General features: G+C 36.9%; 1 protein-coding gene across 1 annotated transcript; it reads left to right on the top strand.

Moving 5' to 3' along the window:
* Positions 1 to 520: 520 nt before the first annotated feature.
* On the top strand, positions 521 to 12,727 carry LOC127076888 (chaperone protein dnaJ 10). Its single transcript, XM_051018684.1, has 10 exons — positions 521 to 826; positions 920 to 979; positions 1,083 to 1,165; positions 1,254 to 1,413; positions 8,866 to 8,995; positions 9,270 to 9,428; positions 11,592 to 11,770; positions 11,882 to 11,962; positions 12,058 to 12,216; positions 12,316 to 12,727. Exons 1-10 carry the CDS (start codon positions 740 to 742, stop codon positions 12,424 to 12,426), a joined length of 1,209 nt encoding a protein of 402 aa, XP_050874641.1. The 5' UTR covers positions 521 to 739; the 3' UTR covers positions 12,427 to 12,727.
* The last annotated feature ends 9,336 nt before the right edge of the window (positions 12,728 to 22,063 follow it).

Below are 22,063 nucleotides of genomic sequence, written 5' to 3'. Positions count from 1 at the left end.
ACTGAAGAATAGGTCAACTTGTCTGACTACCTCAATAGGCCATCTCCTGTAGTTGGTAGTGACGCTCCTGGCCCCTCAAATGCTCAAACACCAGTAGTGACTCATCAACGTGGATTAGAGCCACGGGTTAGGGTAGCTAGGGGATGTGAGACCGGAGGTCGGTTAGGTGATCTCGGTCATCACCATTAAGCTTTTTTGTGTAAACGAAATTTTTTATTAATATCAATTGGTTTTATTTTAAAATTATATATCACGTAGACCATTTAATCCAAAAAATTGCATTTTACACTGAAGTGTCAATCCAATTGGCGTCTCCTCTATAAAAATACACATATGTGCCAATTGGATTGATTAGGGCATGTATAGTCAATCCAATTGACACCTTCATTTAATTTTTAAGAGGAGTCGTCAATTGAATTAACATCTCCTAAAAATGGGGTAGTTTGGAATTTTTTTTAAACCAATAATAATTTGGGAATTTTCTTGAAAAATTGAATTATTTGGGTAAAAAATTCGGTACATGTGGTTTGATTTTCACAAAAAGGAAAAAAGAAAAAAAAAGTAAAGAAAGTGTGGTCGGAGTTCGCAGCTGCAGTATCGATTCTGAGTTGACGCAGGCCCTTTCTCGGTTGGTACCACCATTGCGCGGCCGAGTCAGTCAAATACGCGTCTGAGTGATTTGATTTTTGAATAATTGTTTTTTTATCGCTGAAACCTCAATCATTCACCGGGAAGATCGATGGTGAAGGAGACCGAATATTATGACGTGCTGGGTGTCACTCCGACTGCATCCGAATCTGAGATTAAGAAAGCTTATTACATGAAGGTTCTTTCTACTTTTTTATTTATACTTACTAGATCGATCCTATTTCTTTCCAATTGTTGCCTTTATTGTTATTAAAGTTTTATTCTCTCGCAGGCACGCCAAGTGCATCCCGATAAAAACCCAAACGACCCTCTCGCCGCACAAAATTTTCAGGCAACAATATTTATCTTCATTCAATTCTGTCCTAGGTCATGAAATTGAAAGCCATGGAGAACCATTGTTCCTTGATTCTCTTGTTTTTACCCATGCGTTTCAGGTTTTAGGTGAGGCTTACCAAGTTCTGAGTGATCCAGCTCAAAGGCAAGCTTATGATGCACATGGCAAATCAGGAATCTCAACGTTTGTTTCTTTTTATTCATTTTTTCACTTCTTAATATCAAGGCTCATAATTTTGTGCTCATATTTTTTGTCCTTCCATTCTTTACAGTGAAGCCATTATTGATCCTGCAGCAATATTTGCCATGCTTTTTGGTAGTGAGCTTTTTGAGGAATATATTGGCCAGTTAGCCATGGCTTCAATGGCTTCAATGGACATTTTTACTGAAGGGGAACAGTTTGATACTAAAAAGCTGCAAGACAAAATGCGGGTATAACTATCTACTATTTTTCAGTCACTAGCGCTCGTATTCTTGTGCGAAGCGACAGTTCGTGTTGTTATTTTCTTGCTTCGTTTTGTTCTGTTATTTTGTTTTTGCTTCGTTTTTATTTTATTCATTCTTATCTCTCTGATCTGTACTTCGTTCTGTTCTTGCTCTGTATTTCATTATGTTCTTCTTTGCACTTTAAGTTTTGATCTTTTATTTTATTCTTCGCTGTTTAAATTCTTCTTGCTTGGTACAATAGCTGCTATCCCTCTATCGGCTATAGCATTTTTGGGGTTCGGCACGACACAAGTAGAAACTAGAACCTAAGAGGAAAACTAAAAGAATGAGAGAACATTCACGTTGAATATTCTGATTGAGTTTGTTAGAAATGAACCTGTTAGTTACAAGATGAGACGCTTCATATTCACCCAAAATCTTAAGACATTGAGTATATGAGTCCTTTCACTTATAAAGGCCTCAACCTCTATTTTTTCAAGCAATGTGAGACTTTAAATTTACACTTGTATCTCAACAATCTCCTCCTCAAGTTTGAGTCCATCCACCATGCTCCCCCTCAAGTGGAAATTCTTTCATCCACATACACTTGTACCGTTGTTGATATCTTTACCACGTCATGGACACTTCAACGGGACACACTGTCCGACCACTACCATGTCAGGAAGACTTTCGATACGTGGATGAGTTTTGGCCTAACTTATCCTTACAAAATCGGCTTGTAAGATGAGGAGTGCCACTCTATATAAACTATTTAGAAGTTTTAACATGGTATCAGAGTCGGGTTAATGCCTTCAATGTGGGGATTTGACCTATGCCCACATTACGCGTGAGAGTGAGTGTTGAATAAGTATTTGTGTTGTTGGAGTTTGTCTGAAGTCCCACATTGCTTAGGTTCTCGGACTGTTGAGTGTATAAATATGTGAGGGCAACCCCGTCCTCACCCTTTGAGTTAGCCTTGAGAGTGAGATCCAAACATGTTTAAGCCATTCTTGATTCTCCTTTTTCTTATTTTGCAACATGGCCTTGTTGTCTTTTGTTTGGTCTTGATTTTGTAACATGTACCTTATTATAATGTATTATAAGGTAAGGGGTCAGAGAGGGGAATGTGCTTGCCATCTAACTTGACTAAGCTCTTGTTGATGACTTTCTCGGGAAGAAAGAAGATATCCAACTCCATGTGTTTTGCTTTGGCATGCAAAACAGGGTTATTTGACAGTGAAACAGTACTCAAATCAAGTTGTCACAGAAGTGTATGAGTAGTTAATAGAACTTTCAGTTCTGTCAATAAGGATTGAATCCACAGGACTTTAGCAGCAGTGTTGGCAAAACTCCTGTATTCTGCCTCAGTGTTTGATCTGGCCACTAGGATTTGTTTCCTTGGCTGTAACTGACAGTGGCGTTTGGAGACAGGCAGGCTGCAGCAACAAGCCACGATGCCGGGAGCCTTTTAGCTAGTGCAAAATTCTTTTGACTGCAGTTTAGTGACTCTCAAGAGGTTGGGACAAAAAATTAGCGAGTGTTGTTGACTGCATAGCCAATCTCCGGTCTTGTGGTTGTAGCATATTGTATTTTCCTACAATAGACCTATAGAATGTGGCATCTTCAAGATAATATGAGCCATGTTTAGAGAGTTTTAAGTTGGACACCATATGAGTAGGCATGCCTTTGGCTGTTGGCTTTGAAAAGTAAATCTCTTATACACTTTGTTTGAGAGAAAAAGAGATTGCCACTCTTTAGGTGACCGACTTCAATGCCTAGGAAATATTCCAAGTTCCCTAGCTGCTTGAGAGCAAACCGATCATTCATTTTGCAATAAGCTCTTGAATGCGAGTTGCTGAATTCCCTGTGACAATTAGGTCGTCCACATAAGCTAACATCACAACGAATATGTAGATTTGGCACGTGTGAATGGAGAAGGATCACACTTGCTAGGAATGAAACCAAAGCTCTTGAGAGCCATGTTCAATATTTCAAACCAGGCCCTTGATGCCTATTTGAGGCCATAAATGGCTTTTGTTAAGTTTACATACTAATTGTTTATCAGCTGCTTAAAGGCCTGGAGGCTGCTGCATTTAAATTTATTCCTCATGAAGGCCATTGAGGAAGGCATTATTCACTTTTAATTGTGATATGCAAAATGTGGAAATAGCTATTGTAAGTCTTGCATGCACAGTGACTGGTTTGACCACTGGTTATGTGAAGTCAAAGCCATGCTGTTGGTGAAAGCCTTTTGCAACCAAGCGAGCGAGCCTGTACTTGTTTATTGATCCAGTTTGGGGGTAATGAAGAGCAATATTTTCCGAACACTAAAGGGGCATGTTCAACCTGGCAGCCAACCTGGAGAACAATATGGTCAGGAAATAAAGGGGCTTATGAAAACCTGATAAAAAGCACATGAATCGGGACCGATGTGCCTAGGACTAGGCCAATTTATTTTGCCGTTGATGCAGGCTATCTAAGACCCTCTATTGTTTTGTTTCTTGATTTTCTGGTGCCTTCTCCAACAGCCAATCTATTCTTGCTTCATTTCTTGTTTTTGTAGCACCCAAACCAATGGGTGACCTCCATTTCTTCTAGGTATCTCTACCGCCTATGCCCTAGAACGAGTTTACTGTTGGCTGCACTACCCTTTGGTCCAAAACACCATCGCAACCCTCATCTTTTGCTTGGTCTTGCGTCTGTTCACTCTTTGCCATCAACTGATGATTCTTGATCTCCATTCATATTCACCCGTGCCTTCTTTCTCTCAAGAATCCATCATATTCTCATAATCTCCATTCATATTCACCCGTGCCTTCTTTCTCTCAAGAATCCATCATATTCTCATAATCTTGCATCTGTTTATCCATCACTTGACCCATTGGAATGTTGATCATAGGAGTTGCTGCTGTTAACCTTTGTTTGTATCAACTAGGTTTATGCATATTTAGAATCTATTTCATCATTTCTTTTAGCTCCTTCAAGTTCTCCCTTGAAAGAAGTTGTAACCCATTGTTGTGTTTCCCTTCAAGATATCCATAAATTTCATTTCATCTTGAACAGGACACTACATCTCTTGTAAAGCCAGCTGGTTGGACCATTTATTGTGAAGCCATAAATCAAATTGAAAATGAAGTACTCTTTAATTAAAAGATTGGAAAGTAGTAAGAGATAGAGATCTCGAAAAGTTCCCCCTTCTACACTAGTTCCACTTTTTTATTACTAATTGTTTATAAAATACTAAATGTCCCCCTTCCCTCTATCCCTTTATCCTCCTGTTTATACAAATACTCAACTAACTAACTACTATAATCCCCCTTCATTCTATATCCGAACATGTTCTCTCTAAAGTTAAAACCTTTGTATATACAACTGTTATTGAGAGGGTTGACACTAATCAGATCATATGTCGCTGATATGCAAACCTTTTAAGGCCAGTTTGATGGTCTGATAAGATAAACTATCACATGGTCTGATAAGATAAACTATCATATTATGTCTTAATCCATGGTTTGGTGAGCCAACAAGATAGGATAAGTTAATCCTCATTCTATCCTATCTCGTCTCTAGTGTAAATTGTTAAGAGTCTCACATCGGATAATATATGTCCTGGACATGTTCTTATAAGTTGGGGCAATCCTCACCCTACAAGTCGGTTTTGTAGGGATGAGTTAGCCCAACCATATTTTTCTTAACATGGTATCAAAACCTGGTTACGATCCAGGGACCCGTGGGTTATGGGTCCATCACGCTTCCGCTGCGCATGGTTTAAAACCCTACTTTTTCTGTTTTTTTTTATCTTGGTTTAAAACCCTAATTTTTCTATTTTTCTCTCTTGGTTGTTCAAGAGTCTATTTTATTCTAATATTCTTTCGCTTGTAACCGTGTCACGCAACCTTCTACAATGGCTAGAAGTTATCGATCTACCACCTGACAAAACCGCGCCGTCAACTGACCAGCCACGTCCCACCATCAGAATCCCATGCGTCCCACTCTCGCCCACGCGGCGGCGCGGGAAGGCCACACGCCGCCTTCTAGCCGTCTGTTTCGGCGGCGATTGTTGCTACAAGATCAGTTTTTCGTTCTGATTCCATTGGAATTTCAGTGTGCGAGTCTCACGTTGAAGGTGGGTTTCGGCCGGTTCTTTGCCTCCAACGTGTTTGTTTGTTGTTATTTGGTGTTGAAAATTTGTTATTCTGCTGAAGCATCATGATTGAAAATTCCCGGTCAAAGGAGGTTGTTGTTAAGGAGAATCCTCCTAAAAAGAGTCTAATTTCGATTGCATTTCAAGGAATCCCCGTTATTACCACATAAAAATTGAATGGTAATAAGAACTATTTGAATTGGTATCCTTCAGTTGAATTATGGTTTTTGGGTCAACGTTTGTCAAACCATCTTACTAAGAAGGTTTTAGAAATTGATGCAACAATAAAAGATGATTGGGAATCCGTTGATTATTAACTTGTATCATTGTTATGGAATTCTATTGAGTCAAAGCTGATGACACACTTTCGTCGGTATAGGACATGCTATAAGGTTTGGCAGAAGACTAAAAACCTTTATGCTAACAAAATTCAAAGATTGTATGAATCTGTTTGCAACTTGGCTACTCTTCTGATGAACGATCAAGACTTATCTGAATATTTGACACGTGCTCTGTCCGCTACTGATGGCATCAAACTTACGCTGGTTAGTGATGATATTACAAAGGTATTGGGCAAGCTTTACAATATGTTTATGGTGTTTGTTCTTCATGGCCTCCCTAAAGAATATAGTTCGGTTAAAGACCAGGCGTTAACAAATACTACAATCCTTACGGTAGAAGAACTAATAGATCGCCTTGTCCTGGCATCCTTACCAAGCGATGACACTCATACTTCTCTCGAGTCTTGCTACCAAGTCCTCTGCTTTTGTTTCTAACTTTAGTAGTGGAAGACGTAGTACACGTGGCCGTGGTCGAGGACGTGGTAGGAGGGGCAGAGGTAACGTCTATTGTACTCATTGTAAGAAAAAATGGGCACACTCAAGATCGGTGTTTCAACTTACATGGTATCAAGAGCCTTGTTTAAGATTCAGTGGGTCACCTGCTATCGGGTTTCCGCTATTGAGCCATTCACCATTTATTTCCACGCTCCAAATGTCCAGTATTGGGCGTGAGGGTGTGTGTTAAGAGTCCCACATCGAACAATATATTGTCTGAACATGTCCTTATAAGTGGGGACAATCCTCACCCTACAAGTCGGTTTTATAGGGATGAGTTAGGTCCAACCACATTTTCTTAACATAAATTTTATCCTATGTGATGGCTAGGTTAGAAACCACATGATAGGATAAAATGACTTAACATCTATTAAAACATCACAATATTCAAAATAAAAAATATTATTATAAATTCATGACAAATAAAAATCTTTAAAAAATACATATATAAACAAAACAAAAAGTAGATTGTAGTGTGCTGTCAACAGATTTATTGAGGGGACTAGGCTGTGTAATTGTAAACTTGTAATGGCAACCAGGGATAGGCGTTTAGGAGATTGATTGCCAAAAAAATGAAGCTTATGTTTTTTTAATATTTAATTTCATATTTTCTACCGTTATATCATACTCCCTCCGGCCTTATTTATAAGCAAAAGTCTTCTAATTTTTTTGGCCTTAAATATAAGCAAATGTCAACAAACCAAGGTGCATTTAATGTCTTTATTTCAAAAATATCCTTGCATTAATTACTTTATTGTTATTAGAAGACAATTTAATTGAGGGTATACTAGTAATTGTGTTGTCTCTCTCACATAAAATCAAGAAACTTAAATGCACTTAAGTATATTTCTTAATAAGCGTAAAACTTGTCCTTTTTGCTTATAAATCCGGCCGGAGTAGTATGGTACAAGATCCAAGACTTTTGGAGGAAGATTGAAATTTTGTTGCAAGTTAAGACTGGGTTTGGTGATAAGCAGCAGCAAATGCTATATCTATGAATATCAAATTCTATTTGTATTGAAGTATCAGCTTTATCTAAGTTGTACTGTACCTAATCCGTTGGTATTTATTTTTTCAATTTTTGATTCTCAACACGAAGTTCAAGGAAGGAATGTAAAAGGAAAGGAAAAAAAAGTGAAAAGTGAGAAGATTTTTTAGTTGTTTGGTACTTGGATGTATAGGAAGTAAAGGGAAATAAAGGTGGAAGTTTTTTCTTCTTGTTTGATTGGGTGAAAAGTGAGAGGAAAGAAAATTGTATATTTGTCAAACGAACAAAATACCCATAAATAAGATGCGATACGATAATGTGAATAAAACAAAACCAATAATAAAAAAATGAAAAAAAAAAGAACACCGTCATGATGAAAACAATGAAAAATTATTATAAATTTTATATCCATTAAAACGAAAAAATGACAATGTTACCTAAATTATAGGGATAAATATAAGAGCTAATATCATAAATCTATAAATAAAATATATTTTTTTTAATGACAAATCGTTAGTAATATATTTACTAAATCAGGGCAATGTCTCAAACTATCCAGAAATAAAGGAAACTAAAGCAGGGCAATGTCTCCTTTTAACCCTGTACCTCCAACTCCTTTTAACCCTTAGCTCAACTGGTTCAAGCCAGTTGAGCCTCCCAACCCTGTAAACAAAATATCTACATAATAGGAATAAAGGAAACTAAATCAGGGCAATGTCTCAAACTATCCAGAAAAAATGTTCTCACGAAGAAAGTGACAATCAATCTCTATGTGCTTTGAAAGGTTGGATTAGGTGCAATATGTAAAACTGTCTTGGTTATCACATTTACCTCATCAAGTTGTTTCATCAAGCTTGCATCAACACTTTGTTTTTCCAAGAAATAAGATTCTCTATTATAAGAACACAATAACCTAATGTTGTATGTCAATCACTAGGACATCCAGCCCAACCTGCATCTGTCTACGCAACAGCATTATTGTGAATTCTATGCTCATAAACTATTCCTCTTCCTGGTGACCCCTTTATATATCTCAAAAGACGAACCACTGCATTCCAATGACTGTCACAAAGGATAATTAAAGAACTGACTAACAACACTTACGTCAAAGGATATGTCAGGTCTAGTCATTGTAAGGTCGTTCAATTTCCAACCAATTTTTGATATCTACATTGGTCTGAAAAATACCCCCCTGATTTGTATAACCTTGGTATTTGGATCCTATGTGTATCAATGGGTTTGCAAACTAACATCCCAGTCTCCTCCAAAATGTCAAGAGCATACTTCCTCCAAGAGATGACAATACCTGATTTTGACTGAGCTAGTATCGTAAGGGATGCTAACAAAATATCTGTATAATGGGAATAAAGGAAACAAAATCAGGAAATATCTCAATATAAGCGTTTGACATTGTCATCTTGACGGTAGTTTATATTTGTTCCATCTTAGGTTCAAATTTTTATCTTTTAATACATTTATTCTTCCGCCAGGTTGTTCAGAAAGAGAGAGAAGAAAGGCTTGCAGAAATACTAAAAAACAGACTCAACCAGTATGTCCAGGGAAACAAAGAAGACTTTGTTAATCATGCAGAAGCTGAACTAGCCCGACTATCCAATGCAGGTAGGATGCCCTAAGAATAATTCCAGACATGCAGGATACAGAGTGAATATATTTTTTTGCTGTAAAATTACATTACAAGAATGTATGGTTACAGCACATTTGTATGCTTTTAGTTGAATTAATAATTGTCATGTAAAAAAAATCCTGATATGGTTAAAGGATTTCCTTTACATTTCATGGAAAATCTTTTACCTGATCTCACGTATTTGAATAGTTAACTCTTACGATTGTATCTAAGGCACTTTTTCTGAGTATATTAGTTGTCCTTGTACAGCTTATGGGGTCGATATGTTGAATACCATTGGCTACATTTACGCAAGGCAGGCAGCAAAAGAACTAGGGAAAAAAGCAATTTATTTGGGTGTGCCTTTTGTTGCCGAGTGGTTTAGAAACAAAGGACACTTCATCAAATCCCAAGTTACAGCGGCAACAGGTGACTGAATTTTGTACTTGGAAACTTGAAAGCCTTACCTTGTTCTGTTCTGTTTTCTTTATTTAACTTCCATATAAAAATCTTATTCCTTTCATTTTACACATTGCATTTTATTGAGGCTTGTGTCGATCAATTAGTTTTGATTATATAAATAATATTGAGTTGAGAGCTAATCTCTTTAGCTATTCAGGACCAAAAGTTTGTAATTGAAAACTTGAAAGCCTTTTCTGGTTCTGTTGTTTCTCTATTGTAATTTCCACCAAACTTTCTTATATAACAGAATTCTTACTCTTAATTTTTCACATTGCATGTTCTTGAGGCTTTCGTGGCTCGAACTGACCTTTGGTATATTTGCTTTGTGTGGTGCACTTTGCCTTTTCAATTTCAAGTATATATCACATCCTTTTGATAGCCGTGTATTTCTCTTTTTTCTTATAAGTTATCATACCAAGAAAATAGTGACCTTACCACCTCTTTTGAGTTCATGTATTCTACATTTTCTGAATTTCTTTGAGCAGATTGCTTTATTCATTTATCAATCTCATGGGGGTAGATTTATGCTAGTCACGACTGCATTGTTATTTGGGATTAAATACTGAACACTGAAGCGTCATCAGGAAAGTAGGCCCAGCCCAGGGTTGAGAAAAGTGAGAAAGTTGGGATAACACCTGTTAGAATATGTGAAAATATCTTATAATGTACTTCAACACTAGATCTGGATACTACACTTTGTTTTTTCACTCTTACAAGTCACAAGATTCCCATCCAGGAAAGTGCAATATCTTGTAGTTGATATCCTATCGAGAATTCCCTGCATAGTCATCCACAATTGACCCTGTATAGTCAACATCCGTATATGCTTAAAAAAAGTATATGCTTCAAGACCCACACTTCCATTTTGTTCAAACAAAATTCCTCTACCTGGAGTTCCTTTCAATTATTGCACAATTCAGAGCGCAACTTGAAAATGAATCTCCTTTGGTTGGTGCATGAATTGGCTAACTAAGCTTACCGCAAAAGCAACATCAGGTCTAGTATGTGATATGATACATTTCCTTATCATCTGCAACATTTTCTTATGCGTCTCCAATTTTACACTTGGATCAATTGGTGTACTTGTAGACTTGCATATTGTCTTGTCAGTCTCTTGCAAAAGATCAATAGTGTGTTTTTGTTGAGATATGAAGATTCCTTTCTATGAGTGGGCAATTTCAATTCCCAAAAGGTACCAATTTGTCCGAAATCTTAATCTCAAATTCCTTGGTTAAGTGCTTGCCTAAAACTTGCTGCTCCTCTTCATCATAGTCATCCACCTAGACCAATAGCACCATTACTCCCCCTGTGTCAGAACGTTTGATAAATAGAGTATGGTCTCCTTGACTTTGTTTGAAGCCCAAATCTATAATAACTTTAGTGAATCCTCCAAACCATACTCGTGGTGATTGCTTTAGTCCATATAAAATCTTTTTTTAATTTGCACACAATGTTGGTGGCATTAAGTTCACGATATTCAGGGGTACATCTATGTAGATGTCTTCTTCAAGTTCTCCATGAAGGAAGACATTTTGAAACATCAAATTGATGTAAGTTCTAATTGTAATTAGCTGCCAAAGATAATATCACCCTGACAATATTTATTTTTGCAATTGAAGCAATTGTCTATGAGTAATCTACTTCATAAGTTTGAGTGAGGTCTTTGACAACCATTCTTATCTTGTACCTCTCAATAGATCCATCGACTTTGTATTTTATAGTGTGATACCTATCTGCACCCTATAAGTTTCTTTCTATTTCGTAGAGAAGCTGATTTTCAAGTATTGTTCTTATCCAGTGCCTCCATTTCCATGTCCACGACTTGTTTCCATTTTTTGTCAGATGCCTCAGATAGATAGGTTGTATTGTTATAGTGTCTAGGCTTGTGAGGAAGGCTTTATGGGTAGGTGAAGAATGTTCAAAACTTGATAGTTGGATAGATTAAAATGACCTTTTGCTACATGTTTTGGTATCTTTTCGAGTGCAATTGAAAAATGTAAATCTTTGTAGTGTAGTGTTGGTATAGAGTTGGATTCTGGTTCCTGTTCATGGGAAAATTCAAACATGAATTGCTGTTGTATAAAACTTTTGCACTGTAGGCTGATAAATGGCTTTTCTTTATGGTTCAAGGGGCAATTGCTTTGATCCAATTGCAAGAGGATATGAAAAATCAACTCAGTTCAGAAGGGAACTACACTGAAGAAGAGCTTGAAGAATACATGCAATCCCACAAGAAATTAATGATCGACTCTCTGTGGAAGCTTAACGTGGCTGACATTGAGGCCACTCTTTCCCGTGTGTGTCAAATGGTTGTTTTTGCTAATCCATTGTCACATCGTTAGATGATTTAATGTAGATTTTGGTGCTAGTTTTTTATTTTATTTTATTTTTTAAAATTTAAGTAGCATGCTTCTCTTTAGGTTCTCCAAGACAGCAATGTCAAGAAAGAAGAACTACGGGGACGAGCAAAAGGGTTGAAAACTCTTGGTAAAATCTTCCAGGTGGTATTTACTTCCCTACTCCAAACGTAATTGTTAGCAATACTGCAAGTGTACCCTGATGATGAAATGATGTTTAACTCACAATTTGAATGTAGAGGGTTAAGACAGCTAATGGGAACGAGAGCGAAAGTTTGCCAAACAATGAAGTACATAAATTGAATGGAAGTGAAACTAGCAATGGCGCTTTTTCTCCTAGTAGATCACCCAAATCGTCAGGTCCTGATTTTTCAACTCAGGCTGTATTTGCATCGCAGGTGCAACATTTCTTGCCATAATCATGTCATTATATTTTTTCATATTAATTAAGTCTTTCTTGCTAGATTGATGAAATATTTTGATAAAAATGAGTGTAGAGCCCCTATGTGGAGGCCCCACACTTTGCAGGCATGCAATTTGACTACAACTTCCCTAGGCCAACGGCCCCCCCAGGTGCCCACAGACCTGCTCCAAACAACAAGGATTGATAATGGTGTTTGATGCCCCGTGTTGTATTTTTTTTGTATCTATTAAATTTGTGGTGTTTTGTTGAATATGTTTTTATAAATGTCTGCTGAGGATCGCATCTGATCCGCCGCATTGTGCAGTGTGATTATTATTATGCATGTTTAATATTTCTATACATAGATGAGGGATGATAGTTTGGACTTTGGAGTTGCTAGCTGGCGTTGATTGGTTGCCTTGTCACTCAAGTTATGTATTTTATTAGGGTGTTTGCATGCAGGTTCATTTATTTCTCAATTTTAGTAGAAGTTAAATTTGTGCACACTATATAATCTTTTGGTCTCATTTTTTAATCCTCAATTTCGGTCTTCCTATGAATCCACCGCCAAGTTTATTGGTGATATGCAAGTTTTGTTACATGGCAATAGTGCATTGCTGATATGTAGGCCAAATACTTATCAAATATAATCACTTAATAATAACTGAATATATTTTTTTTGTCATATTGTACCATTATAACTTTTGTAATATTTATGATGGTGGAATATGCTAAATGTATATGATTTATAATGGTATGTTCAGTGGCCATCTGAGAAGTGCCTTTTTCAAACTCGCTACTAATTATGATATCTCTTTCAATACTCACAATGCAGGGATATATCGGTAATACATGACAAAAAAAAGGCACTTCTCAGATGGCCACTGAACATACCAGCAATGTGAAAAAAAAAAGTATCATGCCTATTGCATTTAATCTAATAAATGCTTGATTAGTAGCGAGTATTGAAAGAGATATCATAATTAGTAGCGAGTTTGAAACAATAATCTAAGTGTTCTCTAGTCATTTAAGCCTAAAGTATCATGCCTATTGCATTTAATCTAATAAATGCTTGAAAAAAAAGCATCCAAGTCAAACAGATAAGAGAACACTTACACAAATAATGCTTAATTTATGACAACAAATGTGACAGACAGAGAAACAACACAAATAATCACAAACAAATAATCACAAATTAACATAACAGAGTAACAAAGAACAACTTTACGAAACACATAGCAAGAAACGAACACAACATAGCAACAATGACTAGCTTTACGAAACACATAGCAAGATAATACAACAGAAAAAGATAACAAAATGCAAACGGGAAGGATGAGAGACAAACGCAAAAACAATAACAGACAAACGCGAACACTGTCGATGAAGGGAGGAAGAAACACCGATGAAGGAGGAGACTCTTCTGAGACGTCGTCAAATCGTCGTTGTTGAAGGATGAGACTAGGATATGTGTGTTTCTAATTTTAAACATATTCTTTTGGGGGAACTTGAGTCGTTTTTTTGGGTTTTTTCAAAACTTTTTCTCTAGAAAAACATTAGACTCTTAAACTCAACATAGACTACACAATTTTGTGCGAGTCTACTCGAGTCTATTAAAAAACAATTATATGCGTGATTCTACTCATTTTTGCTTACTAGACTCCTAAACACGTTCGAGTATACACGTGAGTTTGACAACCATGATCATACCTATAAACTATTTAGGTAATGCATGCATGTGAAATCAAAAAAGAAAATGTAACGAGCAACTTACCAATGTAATTGAGTATAACTTTAGATACGTGCAATGTAGTGGAGTAGAGATGTGATAAACTTCAATGCAAAGGATAGAAGCTCTGAGGATGCTTGAAAAATGATGTGACAAGCTCTGTAAACGTAAATAAGGAGAAGCTATTTGTTTCTCTAATTTTGATCTTTAACATAAATGAAAATTGGAAAGGAGAGAGAAATGTGTGAGTTTACTTAAGCATAAGCGTCCAAATTCCAATCTTCGTAAGAAATCTGGAATTTTGAATTCATAGTAGTTTTAAATTTTATGGTCATGAGGTTGGGATATGTGTGATGTGTTAGGCACGTCCGAAGTTTAATCTCTGTAATTTACAATTCCGAAGCCCTAAGTTTATTAATATTTAGCTTTGGCGTGCTTCAAAGATGGTTGTTGTGTATTAAGTGCGTCCAAAGAAACTTCAACTACGAGGTCGATCCTGTTTTCTTGAATCACACTGACGCCACTTTAACAACTATTAGACGATCGATAAGTGAATATTATCCAAGTATTAGCCGTTTCCAGGGGAATATGAGTTATTTCAACTAAGAAATTGACGAATATATAGGCTTTCAACGCTCTCACTTCGAAAGATACTTCGAACTCTGATAACTCAATAGACTATTTTGTCAAATTCTCGAACAAATCTGGTCGGTGGAGTACCTCTTTCAGAGGTAAGCCTATTCGAACAATTATATAATATGCAAGGAAGTACCTCTATATCTTTCTCAACATGGTTACCAATGGCAGAACCACTTTCTCTATCTTTTGGTAGCGTGTCTCTGGTCTCGCTAGAGCTTTTGATATGAAGTATACCAGACTCTAGTTAGAATCTGGTTCTCTAATCAAGACAACATTTACCGCTTCCTTCACCACTGCCAAGTACATGTATAAGACTTCTTCGGGGAGTGGTCGCGTGAGTACTGGTGGTGTGACTAGGGATTTCTTCAGTTAGAGGTGTTTGTGGGCTGATGTGGTCCAATTTCAAGAGAATCCAATGCCCAAACCGATCAAAAACATATGGATTTGTTTGCTTTGGATTTGCACATTTTTGTGATAAACCCCAAACCGAACCAAACTGAAAATCAACGGGTTGATTTGGGTTGGATTGATCGTATCCATTATTAATAAATGTGCAAAAATATTTTTAAAAAAATATTTAATTTACATAAACTAATTTTCCATAATAATATAAAATCTCTAATTTTTCCTTTCTCCATATAAGTTGTGAATGTCACAAATGAAGTTTCATTTTTCTTCTTCTTGAAGTTGAAACAAATTAACATCGAACTTCATTGGTTTGATTCTGTTTTTCCTGAACTAAAAAAGTGCTCAACCCAAACGCCATGGTTTGGTTTAGATTCCAGTTTGGTTCGGATTTCCCCAAATTAATAGACACCCTTGTCTTTAGTGACTCAAATGCTCTTTCGCATTTAGATGTCCATTCAAAATTCGATTCTTTCCTCAACATCCTAGAGAAATGCAATGCATATTGGGTTGATTTTGCGATGAGAATATTCAAGGAGGTAAACATACCATTTAGTTTTTGAACCTCCTTCTACGAGGCTGGGGAACTCATATGAACCGCCGCTTTTTAGTTGTCCGGGTTAGCTTCAATTCTCCTATATGTTAAGTAGAAACCTAATAATTTTTCGTCTCTCACTTAAAATGTGCACTTTTCTGGATTGATTCATGTTGTATTGTCAGACTCTTTTGAACACCCTTAAGAGGTGTTAATTATGGAACTCTTCTTGATCTTATTTTACGATCATGTCGTTCATGTATACCTCCAACGTCTCACCTATTTCTTTCCAGAAGACATTGTTCATCATCCTTTAATATGTGACACGTGTATTCTTCAATCCAAAGGGCATGACATTGTATTAGTAATTAGCTTGTTCGGTCATGAAGGTCGTCTTCTTCCTTAAGAGTCCAAAAATAGGTATCTGTTTGTACCAGGAGTAAGTGTTCATAAATGATAACAACTTGTATCCGACCGAGTTCTCTACAAGTTTGTCAATATTCGGCAGCGAGTAGGAGTCTTTCGTGCATGCTCTGTTGAGATCAAAATAGTCCACATACGTCCTCCATTTTCTGGAGGATTTCTTAACCAGCATGGCATTGGAAAGCCACTATGTGTATTTTTTCTCAAAAATAAAATTAGTGTCTAACCAACCTTCCATAATTTTAGGAGTATCATTGGCAATTTCTAGGGGTTGCCTTCTTATTCGATAAGAGACGTTTGAGCGTTAAGGTTGACATTTAACTGATGGTAGGCTACCATGGGGTTGATGTCAGGCATCTTGTATGGGGAAATAACGGAAAAATCTACGTTCTCCTGAAGACATTTGACCAATGCGTACTTTACTTCCGAAGGATGCACATACCATATCTTCATCAACTGGGCGAGATTATCATCGAGTTGAACAACTTCGAAGTTTTTGTTTGGTATAGGTCTAACTTCATCCTCATGCACATCTATATCGAACATATTGACTCTCCTATAACCTTTTTCTGCAACCGTTAAAGAGGTGAGGAGACCCTTAAGGATGACTTATTTGATACATCATGCCTCCTTGAGCGAACGAGCCAATTTTTAACTCTTAGAACATTGGTTAGCCCTTTCTAATGCGTATACAAACTAGCGCTTAAGTCTCCACCGCGAGCGAACGAGCCAATGTTTAACTCTTAGAATGTAATCTAAACACTCGTTCATTAAAAGACACCAATAAACCGTAGTTCCCCGAACTACAAATGCTCTGATTTCCTTATTGCACTATGAGGATACGTAGGCATGAGATTGCGAGATCTTGGCGAGTACACTAATAAAAAAACCTCTCTTTCCCCCCTTCTGAGGTTTCTGTTCACTTATCTTTTAAATCTTTTATTCACTCAAAGAAAACAAATAACATTAGCTAACATTCAAATCACAAATTAGATTAAAAGGTTTCCGTTGAGTACAACGAACGTGGGGGGTACTAATACCTTTCCCTTACGTAAGCGACTCCCGAACTCGAATATGGTTGCGACGAGCATCTTCGTTCTTTTTAAAGGTTTTATCGATATTTTCCTATTTCCTCATTGGAATAAATAAAGTTCGGTGGCGACTCTATTCGAATCATTTTTCCGCGACCATCGCAAAGAATCGTATTTTTTGAGATGCGGCAATTGCCACTTGGTGCGAAGATAAGGATTGATATTTCAGGAACATACAAACTTCTCAAATAAAGAAATTGTCACTTGTCGTTGAACAAAATCTCAGGGAGATTGCTGAAGCGATACTTGTTGAGGAATTCGATTATTCATTCGCTGAACAAGTCTTCTCTGTCGAGGGAAACAGGATCCAAAAGGTGTAAAACACGCTTTCTTCGTCATCTATGTTTCCAACCTGAAGAAGTCAAAAAGTGTTGCAGGGGACCAAAGTTCAATCCAGGCACAAACTAGAGTGAAACGGTTAAACATGACTCTACCCGACGAGGAATGAACTCGACCGAGGATTTGTTCCATCCAGAAAAATGAGTCGGGGAGGAAAACTGAAATGCAATTCTTCCCACGAGGCACAAACTTAATGGGGAAATAGAAGATAAACTCTCTTTTAGGGGGGAAGTACGACTAAGAAAATAGGTTGAGACCATAAAGACACGCAAATGAGCACAATCTGCCTTTGGCCATGCATGGCAATGATTTATGAATGCTAAATGCATGCAATGTTATGCTTATACTGACAAAACACACACTGAATAAACTGGGAGACCCAAAGTAATCAACTAAATTGGATACTCGGCCAAATCTCAACTAGATGAAAACTCTACCACAAAGTTTGTCTTCCGCCACATCTTCTAGGACAAAAGATCATCTGTTGGGGAAAAAGATTCGCTGGGGAAACAAGATCCACTGGGGAAACTTGAAACAAAAATCTTAAGGAATCAAAAGCTCTCTGAGGACGTATAAACTTTTTTTGGCTTTGTAATGGGAGAAACCCAAAATCAACATTGTAACAATCTAAACTGGTTGGAGGAAACCACTATCTAATAACAAATTTGTTGGAGAAAGTATGACTATCAAACCAAGGACATGTTGGGGATAAGCCATAAGAAGTGTTGTACTGGGGAATCTGAAATCCATACATCAAGACATGATCAATCTCGAACAACTGTCGACATTCCTTTTAGTTTATTCAAAAATCAAACGAAAATATTTTGTAATTTTCAAAAGCATGTTTATTATTAAACTTTTGCTTCAAAAATTATTATCGAAAATAAATGACATTTTGCAAAAGAAACAATTATATAAGAATTGCAATTAATTGACAAAAGACAGGATTTTATTGATAGAATGGTAGTCCACAAAAGGCGTGACTCCATGGATCATTATAAAATTTGGAAAATGGTAAATGGAAAGGCTACATTGAAATACAATGACAGTTATTCTCCCTAACAACTTTGGCTATATTTGGATTGATGGAACATAATAGAGCGGAGCAGAATGGAACATGATGGAGCGAAAAGGAACGGAGCGGAATGGAATATAGATCTCACTCCATTGTTTGGTTACTTTATTAAAAATGTATCATTCCATCACATACACCCCAAATCGGATGGAACAAAAAATAGAGATTTTGATGGAATTGGATGGAATGGATTTCATCATGTTCCATTCCATCCATTATTTGCAAATCCAAACAATGGAATCTCATTAGTAACCACTCCACTCCATTCCATTCCATCGCATACCACCAATCCAAACATACCCTTTGAATTCTTGTGATTAAGCTTCTGTTGAGAGAGATTGAACTGAGACTTCCCAATCGATGATGATGATGCATAAAGTGATCAAGCCTTTCCTGATGCAATTACTTGCCATAAAATCCCTAACTTTTGCCTAGATTTCCCTTTCGGGTGTTCAATCTACCAGGATGAATTATTTCTTTATGTCTCTATTTTTTTCCTGGACCGTCCTTTCGGGTTTTTAGTCCACTGAGAGGCTCACTTTTGCCAAAGTCGCCCTTTCGATTTTTCAACTTAGTGAGCTATTATTTTGATTATTTAGGTGAAGTATTTCTTGACTACATCAGAATTCATTGGACTGTGGATCTCCTCACCATCCATAGTTGTAAGAACCAATGCACCTCCAAAGAATGATTTCTTGACAACATATGAGCCTTCATAATTGGGAGTTCACTTGCCTCGGAAATCATTATGGGGTAGCAAGATATTTTTTAGCACGAGGTCACCTTCTCTGAGTTGAAGAGGACAAACCTTCTTATAAAACATGTTTTTCATCCTCTTTTGGTATAATTAACCATGACATAAGGATGTCATGCTTTTTACTTCAATTAAATTCAATTTGTCATATCTGTTTTGACACCATTCATCTTCTATCAACTCAGCTTCCATCAAGACGATCTCAACTTCTATAGGGAGCACTGCTTTCATTCCATAGACTAAGGAGAAAGGGGTTGCCCCTATTGAAGTGCGGACAGATGTCTGGTATCCATGCAAAGCAAAAGGAAGCATTTCATGCCAATCATTGTTGGTTACGACCATCTTCTACATGGTTTTCTTGATATTCTTATTCACTGCTTCAATAACCCCGTTCATCTTGGGTCTGAAAGGTGAATAATTGTGATGCTCAATCTTGAAGTTTCCATACAGTTCTCTCATCATCTTGTTGTTCAAATTCGAACCATTGTCAATGATGATCTTGTTTGGAATACTGTATCGACAAATGATTTGATTCTTGATAAATCAGACCACCACTTGTCTAGTCACATTGGTGTATGATGCTACTTCGACCCATTTGGTGAAGTAATCAATAGCTACCAAAATGAAACGATGTCCATTTGAATCTTTGGGCTCAATCATGCAAATCATGTAAATTCCGCACATAGAGAATGTCCATTAAGACAAAATAACATTAAGTAGAGTCGTAGGCATATACAACTTGTCCGCATAAATCTGACATTTATGACACTTCTTGACAAATTGACAACAATCAGATTCCATTGTCAACTAATATTAATTGGCTCTAAGCATCTTTTTAGCCATAGGATGTCCATTGGCATGAGTATCGAAGGAACCTTCATAAACTTCCTGCATTAACATGTTTGCTTCGTGTCTATCCTCACATATAAGCAAGAACGTGTCACAATTCCTTTTATATAACATATCCTCATTGAGAAAGAATTTGTACGCCAATATTCTCAAGGTTTTGTTATCTTTATCGAATGCTCAGTTGGGTACACTTAATATCATGATACCATGGTTTATTGTCTACTTCCTCTTCTACTGTAAACACTTGAGTAGGTCTATCCAGAGGTTTGATCCTTATTTAAGGTGTCTCATTATGGAAATTTACCTGGTACATGGAGGACAAGGTGGCTAAAGCATATGTCATTTGATTTTCCTCTCGAGGTACATGATGGAAGTTAACTTTATCAAAGAAAGGCAACAACCGCCTAGCGTAATTTTTGAATGGAATCAAACCCGAATGACGAGTTTCTCATTCACCTTTGGTCTAATTGATAACTAATGTTGAATCCCCGAAGACATCGAGGATCTTAATCCTGAGATCAACAGCTTCTGCGAGGCCAAGACTACATGTTTCATATTATGCCATATTATATGTACAATCAAAATATATCCTTGCAGTAAAAGGAATATGAGAACCTCGAGGAGTGATTATAATAACTCTAACTCCATGGCCATATGCATTAGAAGCTCCATCAAATACCAAACTTCATCGGGATCCAGGCTCTGGTCTTTCTTCAGGCCCTGGTTCATCACAATCTTTAGCTCTAATGGCCATAACATCCTCATCCGAAAAGTCAAACTGGATAGACTGATAGTCTTCAATCAGTTGACGAGCCAAATAATCTGCCAACACACTTTATTTAATAGCTTTATAGGTATGATATTTAATGTCATATTCTAATAGAAACATCTGCCAATGGGAGATTCTTCCTGTCAGCACAGGCTTCTAAAAAATATATGTGATAAGACCCATTTTGGATATCAACCAAGTAGTATGGTTCAACATATACTGCCGAAGACGTCTGGCATCCCATGCCAAGGAACAACAAGTTTTCTCAAGCAAATAATATTGGGATTTGCAACTATGAATTTCTTACTCAGATAATAAATAACACGCTCTTTCCTGTCGGTCTCGTCCTGTTTCCCGCTGACACAACCCATTGATCCTTCAATGACTGTTAAATACATAATCAGAGGCTTACCTTCCATTGGAGGGATCAAAATAGGAGGCTCAAGCAAGTAACCTTTGATACTATTGAAATCCTTCTAACAATCTTCATTCCACACAATGTTTTGATCTTTACGAAGCAACTTGAACATTGGCTCACAAGTGGCAGTTTTAGCGGTAAATTCATGACCGCTGAGTTATTGGTTAACTCAATGTCAATAAAATCAGAGTCGCCACCGCGCTTTTATTATTTCTAAAGGAAAAGAGAGAAAGTACGAACAAAACCCAAAGATAAGAAGTTTTCAAATCAAAACTAATAGAATGTCAAAGATTACAGGTAAGGGGGTTGGTTACACAGAGGGGAGGTATTAGCATCCAAAGTATCCTAGGTACTCCTAGGGAGCCTTTTTGTGTGTACTTGTTTTGGTTGAAAAGATGTTTGTTTCAAAAGTAGAATGAGGGTATGAGAAAAGAATTCATTATTTACATTTTGTGTTTGATAAGACTTTTGGTTTATTACCTACGTACCAACATAAATGAGGGATCAAAACCTCGTAGTTCGTGGTAAAAAATTCAAATATTAGTGAATTGATTTTAACAAAAGCTTAAAGATATTTTGTTATCAATGGGAGAATACTCAACCAAACATCCACCGATAATGAGGGCTTTACAAACATTTAAAAGGGAGGGCTCCAACTCGGATTAAGTCAACAAGTATGCCTCTAACCCCTAGTAAATGGAAAGTCTTACACTCAACATATCATGGAATGGGAGAATTACATCTTAACCAAGGATAAATCAAATCTAAATGCTTTATTTTTGAAAAGCTTAAAAGTAAAAAGGCACCAAGTGGTCA

This window comes from Lathyrus oleraceus, chromosome 4 (assembly GCF_024323335.1).
Source record: "Lathyrus oleraceus cultivar Zhongwan6 chromosome 4, CAAS_Psat_ZW6_1.0, whole genome shotgun sequence".
Classification (NCBI taxonomy): Eukaryota; Viridiplantae; Streptophyta; class Magnoliopsida; order Fabales; family Fabaceae; genus Lathyrus; species Lathyrus oleraceus.
This window is presented reverse-complemented; position numbering and strand designations above follow the sequence as displayed.